At 36.8% G+C, this 21312-nt stretch overlaps 1 protein-coding gene across 1 annotated transcript in view; it reads left to right on the forward strand.

Annotated features, from left to right (window-relative positions):
• Window positions 1-21312, forward strand: part of ADGRG6 (adhesion G protein-coupled receptor G6) — a 130138-nt gene that overhangs the window by 76681 nt on the left and 32145 nt on the right. The window contains exons 7-14 of the mRNA XM_037144953.2: window positions 5486-5571; window positions 8754-8806; window positions 10141-10203; window positions 13745-13887; window positions 16306-16417; window positions 17463-17527; window positions 18103-18313; window positions 19650-19821. Coding sequence (XP_037000848.2) covers window positions 5486-5571; window positions 8754-8806; window positions 10141-10203; window positions 13745-13887; window positions 16306-16417; window positions 17463-17527; window positions 18103-18313; window positions 19650-19821 — 905 coding nt within the window. The remainder of the gene's footprint in view (window positions 1-5485; window positions 5572-8753; window positions 8807-10140; window positions 10204-13744; window positions 13888-16305; window positions 16418-17462; window positions 17528-18102; window positions 18314-19649; window positions 19822-21312) is intronic.

Raw genomic sequence — 21312 nt, forward strand, 5'->3', positions numbered from 1 at the left:
AACTAGGGCATAAACTAATTCTTTTTCTTGCCTGAAGATATATTTAGTGATTTTTTTTGAGGGGGGAGAGAGAGAGACATCAATATGAGAGAGAAACATCGATCATTTGCCCCTCATTTGCCCCCCCCCACCAGGGAACAGACATGCAACACAGGTATATACCTTGACCATGGATCCAACCCATGACCCTTTGGTGTCTGAGACAACGCTCCAACCAACAGAGCCACCTGGCCAGGAAATAAATCAATTTTTAATTGAAAAAATTTCAACTAACTACCAATACCTTTTTTCTTCCTTATATACTTTTCTATTTATATTATTTGCAGTTTGCAAATGTAGCTATATATAAACGTAGTTATATAAAACAAGTGAGCCGGGCACATGCTTGGTGAACTGAGCTGTTAGTTAATGTGTTGCCCATATGGACCACATACATACATAGCCTTTTGGTAATTCAGAGTAAGTCATTTCAATTTCTTCTGAAAAAGAGACATTCCAGTTAGGTGACCACACCACTGCCTCGAGTACAGTAATATTCTCCGATATGAGGTATTGGGAACAAAGGAATTGTCTCAACTCCAGTCATTTACGTTGTGAGGCCAAGACATCTGTATTGTATCACCAGGGACCGAAACTCAGAGAAAAGAAACCCACATAGTTCATTTTTTCTTTTGGCTTCAGGGTTACATCAACTTCCTCTGTAAGAATGTTTAAATTGGAAGTACGGAATATTTTACATGAAATGTAAAGGGTTATAAAGACATCGATTCAGGGAAGTGTTTATGGTTATTCTGGTAGTTACACCAAGGAGATTTATGATGGAGCAAAAATTCCAGCAACCCCCAAGAAAGCAACAGCAGCTGAAGTTTCCAGTGCATATTTCACGTGGACGCCAGCCAGTAGATGGGAATATTATAATTCTAAGTATTTCACTCTTTGTATGGCCGTACAAAGAGCCTCTGTGGCGTTCTCCCTCCAGCACTGGCACATCCTCTGCTGCCCAAGAACATTTGTGTGATGCTCCAGAGGCCTCGACTTGCTGGAGCAGAGCTGCACTCACTCACTCATGTCATTTCTGACATTCTTGAAGGGAGCCTTGTTCACTTCATCTTCTCTCTGCGTCATAACCTCCAGGGGAGTTGCAACAAAGCAAGCAAATGTTAGGAGCCGTGGAAATGGTTTGACCTGACCACATTAAAGGAAAAAATTCTAATTTCAGATGATTCTTGATAAAAATATATTGCTAGCATTTGAAAATATTTTAAAACATTCATAGGTTGTCTTGTAGTAATCATATTCTCAAAATTGTATACTCAAATTTGTGTGTCTTTTTTTTTTACTGCATCCTCGATCGACCTGTACTCTCCATTTCATAGTTTTTTTTTTCCCGAAGTTGGCTCACTTTTTTACTCAAACATTTTTATTTGCATGGGAAAATTGATACCACTATTGTAAAATGAAACCATAACAGCTTATTTTAAAATAGAAGTGAAGATAAACATGATGAAAGCAATGTTATTGGGGTGTCCCTATATCCTGCTGCTTTCTTACATCTGGGCGCCTGAAGCCTTTATTATCTCTTTAAAGGGGGATGGTAACAAAGTGTTAGAGATAGATGATAATCTAAATAAGACTTTTGATGTAATCAAATTTGAAGTAATTGCAAAGGGAATTATTTGTTTACCTTGTGCATAAGAGGGATTTAATGTTATGTCCTGGATTAAGATCACTCACACACTGTCAACCAGTTCCAATGCTCTTTTCTTCTTCCTTGGGAAATTGATGTAGTAAACATTCTCAGGCCTCTGATCTGATATACAGGGTGGGGGCAAAAGTAGGTTTATAGTTGTTCATATGCGAAATAATACAATAATTAATAACTAATAATAGAAGAATAAACTGTGTTTCACATACAAGTGTAAATGTGCTTTTGCCCACCCTGTGCAAGAGAGTCTACTTTGTTTACTGAAAGAAAGAGAGGCACACTATCTTTCTACCTTATCTGGTTTTTAAACTCTGGACTATCAAATGAGAGGAGAGGGGTTAAAGCTGGTTGACAAACAGAGATATTTCTTCGATGTACTGAATCAATTCAATGTGCTTTCCTGGCCTTTGTGAATGTTCCTATTTTTCTGTGCCAAGTTCTTTTCGTTGTTTTCAATGGGACTTTTATCTGATACCTCAGATTATATACTGAGAAACTCTTATCTTTTAAGCTACTTTTTATAAACAGATATTTCAGGAAATAATGGATAATCTAGGCATTTCCACAAATAACTTTAAGCCTTTTCTATTACATTCCCAAGACAAACTCTTTGACTGATTATGGTTTTCATGCAAAACTATATTTTCTATACTTGAAACATCACTCTAGTGCTACTGAATATTAAACTTCTGTGAGGTCAGCAAAGTTCATTCCAAGTAAGGAACTAACTTTGTTAGTATTTATTAATGTTCCAATAACCTAGCTTACAACTACAAATTGTACCACGGCTTCTAGTGTCTCACATACATTCAACAACTGGATGGAAGTTCCATCTCAGGGTGTTTGTGTGGGTGCAGCAGTCAGTCTGGCTTTGCACGCCAGGTGTCACAGAGAACTCGGAGGACAAGATGAGCAGGACTCCAGTCCCATCGCATGTGCTGCTGTCATACTCTGATTGTCTCTTACTGGTTCAGAGAGAGAGTCTTGAACCTAAGTTAACATTTCCTTTCTATTTTAACATCTATCCTTTCGAATATATATTTTTTATTTTTATTTTTTAAACTAGTTTTAAGAAAGATTTTATTTATTTATTTTTAGAGACAGGGGAAGAGAAGCAGAAAGAGAGGGATAGAAACATCAGTATGTGGTTGCCTTTCATAAGCCCCCTACCGGGGACCTGGCCCACAACCCAGGCCTGTGCCCTGACTGGGGATTGAACTGGTTGATCCTTCAGGTCACAGGCCCATGCTCAGTCCCACTGAGCCACACAAGCCAGGGCAAAATAAATATTTTAAAATCTACCTTTCAAAACTGTATTTCACAGCCTTGACTATAGAGTAGATAAAGTAATGTCATTTCTGTATTTTCCAAGAAACTCCAAAAAGAGTGCTAAGAAGACAAAAAGGAAAATTAACTGGAGAGAAACCTTCAGGCAGAAATGAGGTTTTTTAATGCCCCATATGTAATGGCAAGTATTTATTTCTACTTTGAAGTTCTGCCTGGCTAGAAGAGTTATCCAATTGGAAGATAGATATATTCTTAAATATTTTTTTCTAGTAGAAATGTCTTCTTCTGTCCTGGATACCATTATTAGGACAATATATCCATCTTGTAAAGTCTCTGGAACACAGGCAGATTTGTGAATAGCTTTTCTGCCGAGACACTGTAGGAGCCATAACATACATAGAATGAGACAGCTTGGCCTCAGGGATGACAGGGGGCAGCTTCTATTCGTGTGTCTTAACTGTGCATTTTCCGCTGGCCACACGTGAGCCGGGTATCTGGCTGCAATTCAAAACCCTTTTCACCCGCCCTTCAGTGGACAGTTAATTTTACTTTGACAGTTCACTCTTGGACATTTCTCATGATTGCTTGTTGACTACATTATCCAAAACATTTTTAAGTACAATGAGTAGCCTCTGCTGAGTAGTTCTGAGCTAAGTATAAAAATACCGCACTTTGAGGCTTCTGAAGAGAGACTACTTGATAACAATTCATAGCGTAAAAAAAATCTGTAGCACAAGATGCTAGGGGTTTTTGGTATATTCACATATTTTACTTGCTTTAAGCAATATAATTCTAAAAAAGAGTACTATATTTATGAATCGATTTAGGCTGCCTCTGATATTGCATGTCTTTCTTATTTATAAAAACGAATTGAAAAAAAGTGAGGTAGGTAATATTTAAATTTTAAAAGAAAATATTCTAAACATGTGGAAACTTCTATAGAATTTCAGAAATGTCACTGATTGAAAACACTGATTTTTAGTATTTTGCAGTATTTTCCTGAGAGGAAATGAATTCTACTGTTTAACCAAGTGCTTTAGGTCTCCCTCTAGTGGCAGCTTCTCAGGACTCTGCTGGCATCCGGCACATGCACAGAGCATCCTTAGAGCCTTAAATACAGAGTCTGGGACCTCCGCAATTTGAATTTCCTCTCCATCATTCAGAATGTTCATGATTTTTGATATGAGATCTAAACTGTAAAAAAGGTTATTTTCTCCAAATTATTATTTGTTGTAAATATTTTTCTCTAAATCTTTTCATTTAGAGTATTTTAAAAGGTATATCGATTTAAGATCATTAAAATACCTAAAGAGTTTTAGAAGCAGAAATAACCTAATTTGCATAAATTAACCTCCTTAGGGCCTGTACCAATTTCATATATTTATATATTTATATTACATTCTGGAGTGGCTTTGCTTTTTTTTTTTTTTTTTTTGCATGAGATTTCCGGTCCATATAGAAAAATATTCCTTTAGTAGTTAGTTGCAATTTACACTTTGGTAAACTTGGGAATTTTCAGAAGCATACTTTTGTACTTTGTTTTGTACAAAGTACAAAATCTCCTTAAAGTCTTTATGAAATCGATTTCTCATCATTGTTTTAATTGTATATTACATTTTCTGTGCATAATTCACTTAAGCCACACCAAAACCTAGCATGAAGAAAGATGACTGACAATAATGGAGACCAACATTCTTTTCCCTCCGTAACCTGTCATGTTTCAGTGAGGTGCCCTGGAACATGCAGCTGGAGAGATTTGGCAAATCCTGGCTGGTGATGATTTGTGTCTGTGTGGGTATCATCACACTACTTTAAAGATTGCCCCTAAAAGAAAACAGCAGAACGTTCTCTGATACTGCTTTCTTTCTTAAAGCAAGCTAATTGAAATTTAATCTGCAAATACTGTTCTTTTTCCTCTACTCAGGTACAAATGACAGATAACATTTGTGGAATTTCAATGAAAAATCAAGTGATTTCCAACCTAATACCTTAGTAGAAGTGAATGCTTTGGGGGAGGGGGAGAGAAATGAAAGGGAGGATGAGGGGCAGAGGAGGAAAGAGGTATAAGCCTGCCCTTCTCCAACTTACCACCTGCCCATCACCTCTCTCGGTTTGCGTGCTGAACTCTGTGTGATGTGCAGAAAAAAAGGGTATTTTCTTGTTACAAGAAATCAAAGTGTACATGAAAGCACCACCACTTTATAGACCATAGACATCAGAAATATATAAAACTTAAAAATACAAAGAAACATTTTAGGAGCAATGAATTAATTGTCTATAAGAGTAAATGAATCAATAACTCTTTCTAAGAAATTGCAAAGTTCAATGAGCACAAAGTGCACATGTCTCAGAAGTTTTCTCTACCTATGTAGGTATTTCTGTTAAGCTGTATGAAATTATATGATTGTAAATTTACATCGATAATTATATGATTATAAAATGTAATATGATTATGAAGTAATTAATGGGCTAAATCTTATTTCCAATGGACAGATGGAATTATCTATAGAATTTCCTTAGTGATTCAAAACATCCTTCGTCACCCTGAGGTCAAAGTACAGAGCAAGGTGGCAGAATGGGTAAGTGAACCTGTAAAATTTCTCTTTTTGCTTTTATACTGTTTACCTCTGGAAATCTGGAAAGACCCCACTGCTTGAGTATCTCAATCCACAGATCATACAGATACATCAAACTGTACAGATCCAGTTCATTAGAAATGTATAAATCAATAAGTAAAGTATTGTGCTAATGCATAGAAAGAGAGCTGCCTTTGAAAAAAGGACAAGAAAATGAGCCCACAAAATAATATTGAATGTAAAGTGTAAAAATAAATTATAAATTTGAAAAATAGAAGAAAAAAGAAAATGCCACACAAATGGAAATGTGTGTTGGTGAGTATCTTTATTTCTTATTGCATGCATACATTTTCAGCACTGTTTTTAAAAGCATATTTCTTATTTTATTATTTAATTGTTTGAATATTTTTAACCAAAACCAGAATGTATGAAAAGATACAGAGCAGACCTTCGAATAATGCTATTTCATTTGGCATCGTTCCATTAGAATGTGGACGAGATGCCGTAAGTACTTGATTCTTTTCTACATCAAGTGGCCTGGGATACCATTAGCATCACCACACATCATTTTGCTTCACGTCGCAGAAGCTGTTGATCATCAACAGCTTCAGGGAAGAAGCTGTTGGGGAAGAAGAAACTTCAGGGAAGAACTCATCGTGTCCTGAAAACCTTTCGTCTGTCCTTGTCCATCTTTGTGGCTTATCTGCCTGGAGATGACCCTGGAAACCACTGTCACTTTTTTTTGGGGGGCGTCCAGAATTTGTTTCCACATATAAAAGAAAGTAAGACTACTTTATCCTTTGTACACTAAAAGTAACATTTTACACGCCATTCTATACTGTACTTACTTTTGTTATTGCCAGATTTGCCACATCAGTACACAGAGACATTCTTCATGTTTTTAAAAATACTATATAGGATTCCAGTATGTGTCTGTCATTTATTTAAGTCTTCTGTTGATAGATATTTAGGTTATAATTTACTTACCCTGTATCATATTAATGAAAATTTTAGTAATTTCCAATTTTTTTAAAAACTTTAATTTTTTTCTTTTTTCTTACATGTATAACACATGGATATTTTTCATTTTTCTTCCTCATAATCATCTCAAAATTTTATTTCTCACAGATTTTCATTCTTTCTTTTTTCCTGTTTATGGCATACTATGGCTCTTTGTACTAGTTTTTATATATAATATAATTCAAACAGTTGTGAATAAAGTTACTTGCATATGCATATTCTGAAGTAAGAAACACGGGTTTTGTTATAGGTGTGTAATAATAAATGTGTCCTTAGTGTCAAAAGGAAGTTAAAACATATACCTTGAGGGTAGTGGTGACAATACAATACTTTCTATATGAGGGGGGACCTCAAAATATGGGATTTATTTATAAAAACTATTTATTAAACATGTATTTATTCTTACATGTTTAAACTTCATTAACCTTCAAAGTACTCTCCACTGGATGCAATATACCTACCTAGACATTTTTGAACTTGTCAATTTTGATGTATTTTAGGGCTTCTGCCAGTTTTTGTTTGTTTCACATCTTCCACATTGGCACAATATTTCCCTTGGAGGACTTTCGTCATCCAGGGAAACAAAAAAAAAGTCTCTGGGCAAGATCAGATGAATGGGGGGGGCATGGAAGACATACCATTTTTGGTCAAAAACTGCTGAACATTCAGCACGACGTGGAAAGATGTACCTATAAACCACCCATCATGAAATGGGCAAACATGTTGAAAGAGCTCAAAAAAAAATTCACTGAAGTTGAATGCAGCCTCTCACAGCAACGCCAGCTGGTGCAGTGATATAGATGGGTTCCTAGAACACTCACCTAGTGGGGGAAGCCTGGACTACCAGGGGCCCGCCCTCCAGGAGATACTTCCAGTTTTTTTTGAGTCCCCTCTAGTACATATATCATATTTGAATGATAGGAAAACAGTCTTATTTTTTAAAGCAACACCCTTTAAAACAAGTTGACCACAGGAAACAGCAGTATTTAATTAACAACTCTACTACAAAATGGGTGATAAAAGTGAAATCCTCTAATAGAAGTCAAAGAAAAACACTACTGTTGACTCTGTGGAATGACACATTGACGTCAGTAACTAACTTAAGCACTAGAAGATGTTTAATTCCTAAATGGAGAGCCGTCTTTACAGAAAGAGTATATTATTGCGCCATTTTCTCTCCAGCATTGTTCTCTTTGTTTTTTTTTAACCTCAGAATGTTTTTAAAACATAGAACTCTCTATTTTTATTCTCTAATAAACCGTATTTAATGTCATGAATCTCAAAAACCAGCACCAACCGGAGAGTCCTCTGTAGAGAGGTGTAATTTTACTCTTGTATTCACTTCATGCACACTTTTCAGCTCAGGGTCATTCCCATCTGAAGCTGAACTTTCCTGGGCACTGTCAGTTGAAGATACAAGATACCAAAGAAGATACTTGATAATAGAGAAAATATAAGTGGTGTTCCTGGTTCATATTATCACTACTTATGATTTCTTTTTAGACCTAAAAAGACTGTTAAATAACCAAATAATAATTAACATCATTCTTAATAATCTTGAATTTATTTTTGTTTTTTTTTATTATTGGTTTATATTGTTGACTTATAATTTGTCTTACTGCTAATATTTTTATGAGATGATAAATTCTTAGAAAAACATGTGTTCTTGCACCTTGGCATTAATTAAATGAAGAATACAAAAGGTGTTCATGGTGCTAATCTTCCCTACGTACCCTCTTACAGCTAATTTCTGAGTGATGTTATGACTAACTTAGTGGCCCATTACAATATGAGCTACAGAGGGAAGTATAGTGTTTCCAGACAGACTTGGGCTCTGATCTGTGATCTGCTTTTTCTTAGTTGGATGACCTTGGGCAAGCTATTCCATCTCTAGGAAGCTCAGTTTCTTCATTTAAAAGACAGCAGGGGCAGATAATACCTATCTCATTAGTTGTTTGGGGATGAAAAGAAATAACATTTGTAAAGTTCTTGGCATACAATAATCCAGTAACTGTTATCTTTACCTTTCTTTCACTCCTCTGGCTCTCTGGCATTTTCCCAGGGTCTTAGTCCAATAACAACTTATCTTTTGGGAGGGAAGAAACTTGATTCAGATTTTTTTTTAAGTGTTACCAAAACTCACCCTTTTTCATTGTATTTTTCAGCTCAATTCAACCTTCCAAAATTGGAACTACACTGTTTATGTAGTTAATATCAGGTAAATGACCAGGTGAATTATTTGAAAAATAAAAAGTATTATCTAATTTTATACTACTCTTTCTCTGATCATATACCTACACACACAAGCACACACACACACGTACCATTTTCATAATCTTTCTAAAAACAGCTCTATGTTATGTTATTTGCTCAAAAGTGTCAACATTACAGCCACAATTAAAAAAATATTTTGATCTCAGATCCTAATCATTTTATTTTTAAATTTAGCTTGTCTCCCAACATATATTTGTGATTTTAAGTAAATTACGTGTATGTGTGTGTATTACTTAACTAATACATTGTTTGTTATAATGTGTCACTAATTAAAGAGCATATATATATCTCAATAGAAGTTCCATTAGTTTCTTCTCATACCCCAGGAGGTGATCTAGAGCACCCCCTGGGTTGCATGCACCCCAGTTTGGAGACTGTTTTGTAGAAGATAACACACCTACAGTCTGATTGCAATTTAGCTTTTCAAAATTACCTTTCACAATTCTTCTATTTAAGTACTTCTCTAAATCCCAAGCAAATAGTAGCACACATATGTGCTCCTTTGCACCTTGTTTTCACAGTTTTATACTAAAATCAACTTTCTAAAATGTGTCTCATGAACCCTAAGCATATATGCTGTGTACCCAACAGATGTAATAACACCGAGAAATGTATCAGATGGTCAGATGAGTTCAGGAAGTCTGTATTTTGCCATGTAGAATGAGCTCCCAAGTATAATGTGCACCCACATTTTTGGCCCAAACTTTCAGGGAAAAAAAAAAACCTTTTGTTTTAATTTTCTAATTTTACTTATTTATTTATTTATATTTAGAAACAAAACAGATTATCATATTCCAGGGTATTGTTTTGCATACAGATATGGTTATTGCTTTCTAGAGTTACACTTTCAATGCATAAGCATACATAAAAGAATTTTAAAAATTTACATAGATACAGAATTAGTTCTACCCACGTATGATGTGTACCCTTATTTTTCCCTCAAAAATTTGGGCAAAAGTTTGCACATTGTACATGGCAAAATACAGTACATCACTGAGCAAACTGAAACAGTTTTCTGTATGTCAGAACATCTCAAATGCTTAAGTATACTAACATGCGTTGTGAATCTTGGAAAAGAGAGCAAGGGAACGTCATTGCTAAATTATGCTGTGCGGCCACTTTGTCTCATGTGCATGAAAAAAACCAGAACCTCCAAACAGACACTTGGAAATACTGGCTTAGAAAGTGCATTCTGCTTCTTCCTTTCGCCACCTCAAATATTGTTTTTGGTGGCATGGGAGATAGGTGGGTAATGAATGTACATATTTTTATTTGTAGTTTTCACCGGAACATGGAAGAGGACAAGATTAAAGTCAAGAGAAGCATCGTGGATGATCAAAGGTAACGCTGAGAAAGTCTGACAAAAAAGTATGATTCCCTTTCACCTGCCCTTGGTTTTGACTCTCTGGTAGACAAATGAAATGAGTGAGATAGGAGAGAAACATTTTAATCACATAGCACATTTAGAGTATTTCTTTATCACCAATGCCCACTAATTTTTTTTCTTGTAGCTAAAACTGTAATATTGTAGACTGGATGAAAATGTACATCTGATGAAAAATAATTCAGAAGTAGGAAACTTAAAATGGGTGGATTACTATTTGCAGTTTATGATAACTTGTTACCTCATTTCAAAGAGACCGTCAAAGAAAAATAAAATTGTTGTAGCTTTTTAAAAATAATGTATTTATGTATAATTAATAGCCTATGTTAATACGGGTAATAGGTACCAGAGTATTTTCTGCATTGAAAGCCATCAGTTAATTTTCAGAAATCTCCATCTTAAATGTATGTTAAGATCATGACTTAAGCAGGTGGGTAATTTAATGGATATGCCCACTGTACATAAGCAGCCGGCATAGAAAAGCCAGCTGTTCAGAGCGCCATCTACTGAAACACAACCTGAACTCCTAAATGCTAAATTTAGTTGTGTTTATGTACTATATTGCATCTCCACAGAATGAAAAAAAAAATGACTAGAAGAGCAAAAGTTTACATATGTCTTGCTCAAGTTCAATGGACAGAATTTAAATTATGGATTTATAACCATAATAATGAAATAAAATTCTTTTTAGGTGATATATTCTTATTATAAGGAGATAAAAAATTTTTCATGTGAGAGTTGACCAGGGAGTTTCCTTCTTGTTTTTTTTCTTTTTCTATTCAATATTAGAAAAAAAGTCTTTAAAGTTATATTCGAAGCTTATCATTTTTGTAGATAAACAACAGACTGGATTGAACCATCTGACTAGGGAAAGTTATTTTTATTTTATCATTATTCCTTTTCTATTATGAGCTAAAGAATAATGTATTTTAATACTATATTCCCGATGGATGTTTCTCCTCTATTTAGCCACATAATTCTTCTCCAGCCCTTATAGCTAGATCCTATGGAGCCTTGAATACCAAATCCAACGGTGATCAGGATCGCTCTGCTGGACACTGTCTAGCCCTGGGGCAGCCCTAGCTGTGGGTATGACCAGTGGCAGACTCCCCTAGGGGTCAGCATTGCTCTTTTCAGTTTGCTCACTGTGGTTCTTCTGTTACCCAAGGGCACCACAGTCAGCCAACATTATATGTCAGCCCCTCGGGTGCTCTTGCTTGAAAGACATTTAAAATCATGAAATCTCAGTTTCCGGTCTGTCAGACCATTGGGTATCTTCACAGAAAATTATAAGGAGAGCAAACCAAGACACCATACATGGTGAAATCTACACATTTAGTTTTTCTTTGGTGTGAACTCTTGACATTGTTTGAAAATGTATTCTTACAGTCTTTCTCACCCTCTTTTTTTCTTTCTAACGCTCTTGATAAGCCCTTATAGTCTCTCATAGTTTTTTTTTAAAACCATGGTCTACTAGTTTTACACACACTCTTTTTTCCAAACTTTCCTTTCAATTTGATTGTAACACTGAACACAAACCACAGCTTCAGATAATGCTATCACACTCATCACCTAGACAGACAGGAAGCCAAAGCCACAGAGACTGGTTTCTTCAAGTAACGAATGATTAATGGTAACAACAAATAGAATGTGACTTTGCAGAACTATAAAGTAGTTTTAGTTTTCAGGATGAGAAAAGGAAACACTCCAGATAAGACCTGTGACAATGCATGGTCATTCTTGAATTGCTGAATTAGGTATTTAATATCATCTACATTATATTGTGCTGATTATCTTCTCAATTTTCAAGAGCAGTAAAAGGTCACAATCCCAGACGGAGGCTCTCAGGCACTGGAGTGCCAGCGCTTATCTTTCAAGGGTAACTGAATCAGTGGTTACTTCTTCATGTGCCCTGTTGAACAGTGTCATTGTGGTTCCCTGTTACACTCACAGCTGTGTTCGTCTCCCCTTGAAATATGGCTTATCTATGAACATTTAGCAGATCACTTTAGAGATAAATATCCCATCACAGTTAATTATGAAAACAGTAGAGCATTTTGTCCTTGAGATTCATATAGATATTTAGGGGGGAAATGGAACTATTGTTTAACTTCACTTAACCTTCAACAGCAAATATTTCACTTACTTTTTCTTTTCTTCTAGCCCTACAAATATATTAATACTCTGACGGCCTCGTTTTTATTGATTGCCTCAGAATTTCATAAATAAAATATACAGTGCTATTCCACTGAGTGCTTTATTTCAAAAACAAGGGATTTGGCATGCGGGCAGTAACTGATATTGATAATGCAATGACCTACTTTATATCATTCATTTCTCCTCAGGATATGAAGATGAAAGTTCTTTTGCAAATGCAGAGCTCTCTCATAAGAGGGAAAATATTTCTTCTCTGCCTGACAAAAAATGTCATTTAATTTCACCTCCATGCTGAATTAATAGTTTTGATTTCTGCTTATTGACTGTAACTGTGATTATGGTTCAACCAAAAATTATATTACTTCAAATTGTAGAAAGTGTGGATAAGGCTTTTAGGATCCATCTCTGCCTCCCATATGTATATATGTATATGGGAGGCAGAGATGGATCCTGCTTTTTTTTTTTAAGAAGTTTTTTTTAGATTTTTTAAAAAGATTTTATTTATCTTTAGAGAGGAAGTGAAGGAGAAAAGGAGAGAAATATCAATGTATGGTTGCCTCTCGTGAGTCCCCTGCTGGGAACTGGCCTGCAACCCAGGCATGTGCCCTGACTGGGAATCAAACTAGTGACCCTTTGGCTCACGGGCCAGCTCTCAATCCACTGAGCTACACCAGCCAGGGCCCATAGAGATATATTTTTTAAAAATTCAGAATCTATAAACATCTTCAATAATATGCTAGTCAGTCACTGAGCACATTTTGACTGCTGATTTTGTAACTTTCACCATGCAAGGTGCTTGCAAATGTTTCGTGAAGATGGAAAATCATTTGTCACAGTTCTGGAGAAATTGTAGCACGTTTGTAAATGACAGCACTAAATAATTTCAAAAGTCACATAATTGGTTTATTCAGATTAGTAATAATTTAATTTTTCTAATAAACTTTATTTTTTTATTGTAAAGAGACTGTGGAATTAACTGTAAATATGTTCCTTTCTTGCATGTGTGCTACAAAATATTATTAAAAGTGTTTCTCAAAAGAAATAGGGTGTTGAAAAATAAAATTGAAAAAAATCAATTCAAAGGATAAAAAAGAAATGGGGTGATGTGGTATATGGTAGAATTATGCATGCAAAACCCAGTGAAATGCATTTACATTGAGACGTTTGCAACAGGATCTTTATGCAGCTACAGAAGTCTTTGTGTGCCTTGGTGTGTCTTTTCAGTGTCTACAGTTTATGGTCGTCCCTCTTACTACCATATCCAAATGTTCCTCTTTTCTCTTGGGAAAACAAAAACCCACAATGAGCCCAACACCAGTTCTGTCTACAATGTTTCCCCAGGTTGGTGATTTGGGCCCTTCTAGTCTACAATGCTACCAACAATCATAATTTAGATGGAAAAGTCATTCAGCAGAAGCTCTTAAAAAATAATGTGTCCCTGGATGAGGACCTGAGGCTGTACACAGTGAAAGTGAGGCAACTCAGTAAGTGCCTTTAATTTTTTTATAGCGTCTATGTTATATGACTATATATTCAGGTTTCATTGAAACAACAAAAATAGTCTTCCTGCATGTGTTGTTTGCTTATTTAAAGCCGTCTTTCTGATTATGAAAGTCATCATAGTGGTGACGCCATAGCAAATGGATGACGTGGTCAGCACAAAAGATGTCTACTTGGAGCCTGTGAATCTCAGGGCACGAGAGAGGTGGGGGGTTACACTCTCTTTTAGGGCTGTGTTATGAAAGCACCACAGGTATGAGCAAAATCCCAGGATAGTCTTGACCAGAATTGGCTTCAACTTTTAGGAATAGAGGGCATATATGTGTATATGGGAACACTAAGGAGTTAAATCTTACAAAAGGCAATTTCTTACTACAAAACATTTCCTTTTCTTATGTTTTTTTTTTTTTTTTTGTCTTCATTTATCACACCACTGGCTTTGCAGGAATAGGCCAGGAATCTGGGTGTTATCCAAGACCGAGATTCAATTCCCACCTAGACACCGCTCCCATCCTAAGCTCCACCCACCCCGGCAGCACTGCTTGCGCCCCCCCCCCCCAGCAGCCCGTGTTCTCCTCTGCCTCCTTTGTCTGTCTTTGCCCACACTGCTCCTCTCTCTGCTCACCCCTCACCTGCTCAGCACCTACAGACTTTTGAAAACAGCCCAGAATTACCTCTGCTGTGAAGCTTTTTCTGGTGTCACCCATGTATAAATAGATTATCACTGCCTTGAACCACCAGTAGAAGACCATCGTATTTAACTGGACTTATGTGTATTTGTATATTTCTTCTTTAAACGGGAATTTCCTCTGGCTTGAGGACACATCTTACTTTTCTTTAACTTCCCACCTCATCCCAGCATGTTCCCCAGCACTTAAATACTTGAATACATAAATGAGTGAGGCTTGATGGGAATATGTTAGAAAAGCAAATGTTTAAAAAATGGGGACACCAGAAAATAAAGTTATTGTTCTGTTTTTCTATAATTACAACTGTATTATGGTTAGGTGCATTAGTACAGATTGAAAGAAAACTTTGAGATTTGGCCTTATACACACCAGGAGGTTGAAGTGGGGGACACTGTTCTTCCTCAGTTTCTTAAAATCATGTCGTCCTGAGGCCAGAATCACAGCGGCATAAAGAAGTGGGCATCTTCCCCTCTATGAGGCACTACCCATCTCTAATGTATCAATTTACATGATTTCTAAGCTCTCATAGAGATGGAAGAAGACAAATAATTATCATCAACAGTTTCAGAGCCTCTGTGGGAGAATGCTTGCTTGTTTACACATAGGGCTTCTTGGGGGGTGGGTACAGATGCTGCCCTTTCACACCTAAAAGTCCCCACAAAAAAGTAGCTTGAGGAACAGTAGCATGTATGTGCGTGTGTGTGTGTGTGTGTGTGTGTGTGTGTGTGTGTGTGTGTGTGTGTGTGTAGCAAAGGAGCCCTGTGAGGACGGCCCTTTCTCTGTCCTCAGAGGCTGGGGAATCCCAGAACAACTCTCTCTCTGGATACCTAGGCATGGAATTTATACCAATCTGTTTAAATTCTGCCCTTCATTGTTTTCCTACAAGTGGATCTGCGAAAAAAAAGTTTCTACTAATTGAAAAAAGTAGGGCTAAACCTTGACAATTTTCAGACTCAGAATATATAGGTGGGAAAAGCATTTAAAACTTCAAAGGGAGACTGCAGTACTGGCTGCCAGCAGTCTGGTACGACTTGCTATTATTTTCGGTACTGAAATTGAAGATCTTGTTTTTGTCACTGTTGCTGATGCATTGCTTTCATTTTAATATTTTTAAAACTGTAAAATCTGAATCATTTATGGCGTGACACTGACCGAGAGAGTTGTCAGACAACAGGCAGGATGGTTTGAGGATGAAGGCGTGTGTGTAAGGTGTGTAGCATGGCTCACGGGCCTCTTCTAACCACTCCCAAAGCAAACTTCCGGGCAGAAGATGCTTTCAGGGCAGCTGGCAAGTTTTCCAGAAAATATCCTTGCAACTCAATGACAGCACTATTTGCTAGACTTTCCCCTTTGAAAAACATGTAAGAGGGGATTTTACATGTTGGAATTTGTGGGACTGTTTCCATTTTATGTAGTGTCTATTTTTAAAAAAAAACAAAAACCTTTATTGTACTCATTTTACCTGCTAAGTGTGTGTTTCTATTTGATGGTTTTGTAAACTGTAATAATTTTTGTGTCTGAAATATAGGAAATCGTTATATTTTGTAATCTCTAATTTTAGATTTTTACAAATTCCAAACATAAAAATCTAGTATTTTAGTAGTACATAAAATAAATAACTAATTATATACATTGTTGTTTTGCTGTCATCTTGCGCCTCTAATGTCAAAGGATAGATTAATATTTCTCACGTTGGGTCTTATTTTCACGCAGGTCTTTGTCCTGAGGATGAGAATCCAAAAGGGTATAAATGGCCAGTCATCGAGCCTTCTGAGTACAGGCAGCCTTGTCTAGGGAAACAGGGCTTGTATGCTTCACGGATATGGTAATACTTTCATTGACTCTTGCCAGCACACTCCACACCACCTACCTTCCTGGGTTGCACATTGCTGCACCACGATTCCCAGGCATTATATATTGTTCTGAAAGAAGTGCAGGAATCTCTGCATGTGCCTAAATCATAACCTCCCTGAGGGATGAAAATGAGGCAGATGGGTTACCAATTAAAGCGTTTTTACTCCAGGCAACATGGTAGCTTATCCTTCTCCAAAGGACGATGGAGAAATTTGGAAACCAGAGGGTGGCTGTAGAGCAAACACCTAATATATGGGCGAACTTGAGCCTACTCACAGTCTTTGATCATGTGTCTGAAATTGCAAGATTTTGAAACCATTTGGAGTGGCTCTTGTTGGAGGGGGAAGAGGCAGCTCAAGAGGGAAGGAAGGCAAGGTCCAGGTTGGGGTGCCGGGTGGGGGGAGATTTCCCCTGAATGTGGACAGAAACCACAGACAGGTCGCTGTAAGTCAAGGTCAGTTCTTCACCCTCCACCCCGCCCCAGGGAGGGTGTTCTGGGTGGGGGGGATGCAGAAACAGAAACTTGACTCCACCACTGTGCTAGGGAGGAGGAAAGGGGACCGTAAAGACTTGCTGACCTGAGTGTGAAGCGTGGCTCTACCTCCTCCTGGCTGGACACCTTGGAAAATTCCTTGACTTCCTTTAGTCTGTGTCCTCATCTATAAAATGTGGACTATAACCTGCTTTACAGAGTTATGTGAAATTAATGTCAGATTTTATCTGGAAAGTTCTTAAATCGGTACTTGGCCCATGTTACCAAATATGGCTTTAAACTCAGTAACCTGAGTATCCTGGGTTAGGCTACAAGCTCTTGCTAGTATTTGGTACCCGTGATCCATGCACTGGATTTTTTTCCCTAATATAATAGGAGTTTAATTTCAATGTATTACAGTTTTATTTTCAAATGAAACTTACACAGATATCAAGGCAAATTCTCAAACTTTTTATTAACTCATTTTTGTCAGTTGTAACATCATTTATGCCAAATATTTGCTATACCTTTCTTTGTTTCACAGTTACCATGACCCTTCCAATGTATCTTCAGCTGTCTGGGGGCCTCCTGATGTCTCCAATTGTTCACGTAAGTGAGCCCTTTTCTTCGTTTCTCAGAAACAGATTGAAATGACCTCATGGTTTCTACCCGCTCCACATTCTTCTGCTGTGTGATTCTATGGTAACATTAAAAACTGGCAAGTGATCATTCCACTTGCTTAAGAAAGCAAATACTGTTTGTCCTCATCCTGATTTTCAGTTGCATTCACTCTGAAGGAGATTAAAAAATAGTTAAAAAATTTTATAAAACACTTAAAATAATATACAAGTCAATATTTGTATCAGTGGTTTGTAGTTTTTTTATTATTTTGAACAGCCAATGTATAGTTATTCTGGTTGCATTTCCACTAGAACTATATGTGAATGTTGGTCTCCCCAAGTTATTTACCTAAGTTTGTTAGGGGCACAGTCTGTATATTACTAAAGAGAGGAGTTGGTCTCCGTGTAGGAAGAAACATTATCGCCCAGTGGAGACTGTGGTAAGGGAACATACACAGAAAACTTGGTTTGCTGCTTAAACTATGAAATTAAATATCACTATGTTTCAGTGCTGGAAATGATCAAAAAAACACTCTCTATGTTGTTATTTCTGCCTTTTTTTAGGGGAAGCAAATGAAGTTGCCAATCAGATTTTAAATTTAACTGGCGATGGGCAGAACTTAAACTCAGCCAATATTACCAGCATTGTAGAACAGGTCAAAAGGATCGTGAATAAAGAAGAAAACATTGATATAACTCTTGGCTCAACTTTAATGAATATATTTTCTAATATTTTAACCAGTTCAGACAGTGACTTGCTTGAGTCTTCTTCTGAGTAAGTATTGCTTTCCTTCTGGAGAGTAAAATTTATTGCATACATGTGCCGCTGTATGATTTCTCATATATTGGAGTACTTTTGCCCAGATTTCATAATTTAAATCCCTAGAAGACCCACTGATATTTCCCAAGATCATTCACAAAGTGAGCTTTGAATTTCCTTATTTTTTGAGATATATAATTTACAAAATGACTAGGATTGTCACCTGGAAAATATTAAATAATCCTAGAAAAGCATAATCGGTATTTCATTTTCATCTGAAAAATATTAACAGGGGTTAATTTAAAAGATGAAGAAACTATCAAAAATATTTCATTTATGACTCCTCTCCTCCCCATTTTTTTTTGGCTTGCAAAGGAGACTTAGCAAGCATTCAACTCACAGCTTTTTGGCTTAATTTGGTCACCCTAAGTCACTGTCCCATGACCCAGGGCATAAAGTTGCCTCAGCTGTGTTGTTGTACTTCTGAAATATAAAAGCCTAAGACGAGGGAGAAAAATGCATCTATATTTATACAGTTCAGTTTGTTTCCAATTATTTTATTTAATGTATTACTATTAGGATATTTAAAAATATTTGTATTTCCTTCCTTTCAACCAATATTCCTTGATGAAAATTTCGTATTTGTTAAAATGAATTATTATGTAGATAAGGTACATTATCTGCATAATAATTCATTTTAACAAATATAAAATTTGTTACATAAAAATTTGTAGATAATTTACCTTATCTACATAATAATTACACATTTTTATAGTGTCTTACAGTTCATAAAATACTTTTATACATTATTTCCTTTGATTCTTACTCAGTTATGAGTAGGAAGCATATTTTTCATATGAGGAAAGAACTAGGTAAAAAAAAAAAACAGTATTTGTTTAGGATCATTTTCATTGCTGATTTTCCTTAAAGGGTATATTTTTCTGCCCTGGCTAGTGTAGCTCAGTGGATTGAGTGTGGGCTGCCACCAAAAGGTCACTGGTTCAATTCCCAGTCAGGGCACATGCCTGGGTTGTGGCCAGGTCCCCAGTGCGGGACAAGTGAGAGGCAACCACACACTAATGTTTCTCTTCCTCCTTTCTCCCTCCTTCTCTCTCTAAAAATAAACAAAAAGAAAAGAAAATATTTAAAGGGTATATTTTTCTCGAGGATGTTTTATCACCTCCAATCTATGTATTAATGGCTATTGCTGTGGTTTAGGTAATTTTGTGAGATCAGACAATTTGAACACAATTTTGTTAGATTTGTATTTTGTCTAGCAGCAAATCATGTGTGTGCAAGTAAGTATCTAAAACATGTTATTTAATGATGGTATTATTTGTCATTTCTTTAGAGCTTTAAAAACAATTGATGAATTGGCTTTCAAGATAGACCTAAACAGCACATCGCATGTAAATATTGCAACTCGGAATTTGGCTCTTGGAATATCATCCCTCTCTTCAGAGACTAGTGAAGTTTTAAATTTCAGCATCAGTCTTCCAACAAATAATGAATCATATTTCCAGGTATGAGCTAGTGGTGTCATTAACTCATTAGATAGGTAGAAACTTTCTGATCACTTACCCATTGCTCTCCAGGAGATGTTGGGTGGCAGGCAGATCGGAACGCTGGCTGAGGCTAACAGTAGCATGACTGTAAGGTGTAGGGACACATAGAGGAGATGTGCTTTCAGAACGAGGTGGTAGAGGTGGGCAGCTTACCTTCTACAAGAAGCGGTAGTGGAACTCAGTATTAAAACATGGGTGGGGTCCACCCTATTGGGAGTGGGGGTTGGGGATAAGTTCATTTAGAAAAAGAACTTTATTAAGGGCCCCAAAATGGGGAGAAGAGTGGTGTATTCTCTTTGCCAGTGGTTTTCCCAGGTGAAGGTTATAATCTCATACTTGGAGAAGTTGTTGAAACAGACAGTGGGATCGATCCCCTTCCCAGGAGTCTAATTTAATCAGAATTCTGGTCCAAGGTAGATCTCCCAAATTCACAGTTTTGCTGAATTCCCATTGTGGCTGATACTGCTCATCTGAGGATTGTACTTTGAAAACCAGTGATGCACAAGGTTCAGAAGGGCAGGTGATGGTGAGCCTGGAGAAGGAAGTTGGGGTCAGAGTGATGGAGAGTTTCTTTGACCTGCTCAGATGACAGACACTTCAGCCAATAAATCTCAAGTTTCCGCTGTGGGCTAGACAGCGTTAGCTGTGTGGGCCGATGAAAGGACTGGAGTATTGTCCTCAACACGGGAGACCATACGAGTAGCAGGGGATACTTTTGACTGTGGAGAAAACCCAAGATAAAATATTTTAAAGTTTAGATGTAAGGAAGATCTTTATCCTTTAAAGTTTAGACTTGGGGCTCTTTGGGGTAATTTGACATTTTAAAAGTGAAAACTTTCCCTGCCTAATGTGGCTTAGTGGATTGAGCACATCGGCCTGTGAACCAAAGGGTCACTGGTCCGATTCCCTAGCAGGGCTTGTGCCTGGGTTGTGGGCCAGACCAGGTTGAGCCCCCAGTAGGGGACACATGAGAGGCAACCACACATTGATGTTTCTCTCCCTCTTTCTCCCTCCCTTCTCCTCCCTCTATAAATAAATAAATAAATAAATAAATAAATAAAATATTTTATTACAAAAGAGTGAAAACTTGGTCAGCCTCAGTCTCATTCCAAGTCTATTTGCTGGAATACACTCTTCGGCCTGATCTGAGGGTTCAGGGAAAAAGGCAGCCAAGAGTGGTCATAAAATGTCAGCTGCTTACTCTATGCAGAGACACTCGTTCTCAGCAGTCAGACAAATTAACTTGTGATTTTTTAAATTGATAGACATTTTTCACTGTGTGTTTGGAGAAAAACTCAAAGCTCGTTAAGTATAAATTTAATTCTTATGTTTGAAAATGTGAACTAATCTGTAGATTTCTCAACTGCCTTAGTTAAAAATCAGTGCGTTTTGCCACATTTGCAAAATCCAGTGAAATCCATGCCTTTGTCCACAGGGTATTCACCTGGA

This window comes from Artibeus jamaicensis, unplaced genomic scaffold (assembly GCF_021234435.1).
Source record: "Artibeus jamaicensis isolate MK-2021 breed Jamaican fruit bat unplaced genomic scaffold, CSHL_Jam_final contig_3176, whole genome shotgun sequence".
In the NCBI taxonomy this organism is placed as follows: Eukaryota; Metazoa; Chordata; class Mammalia; order Chiroptera; family Phyllostomidae; genus Artibeus; species Artibeus jamaicensis.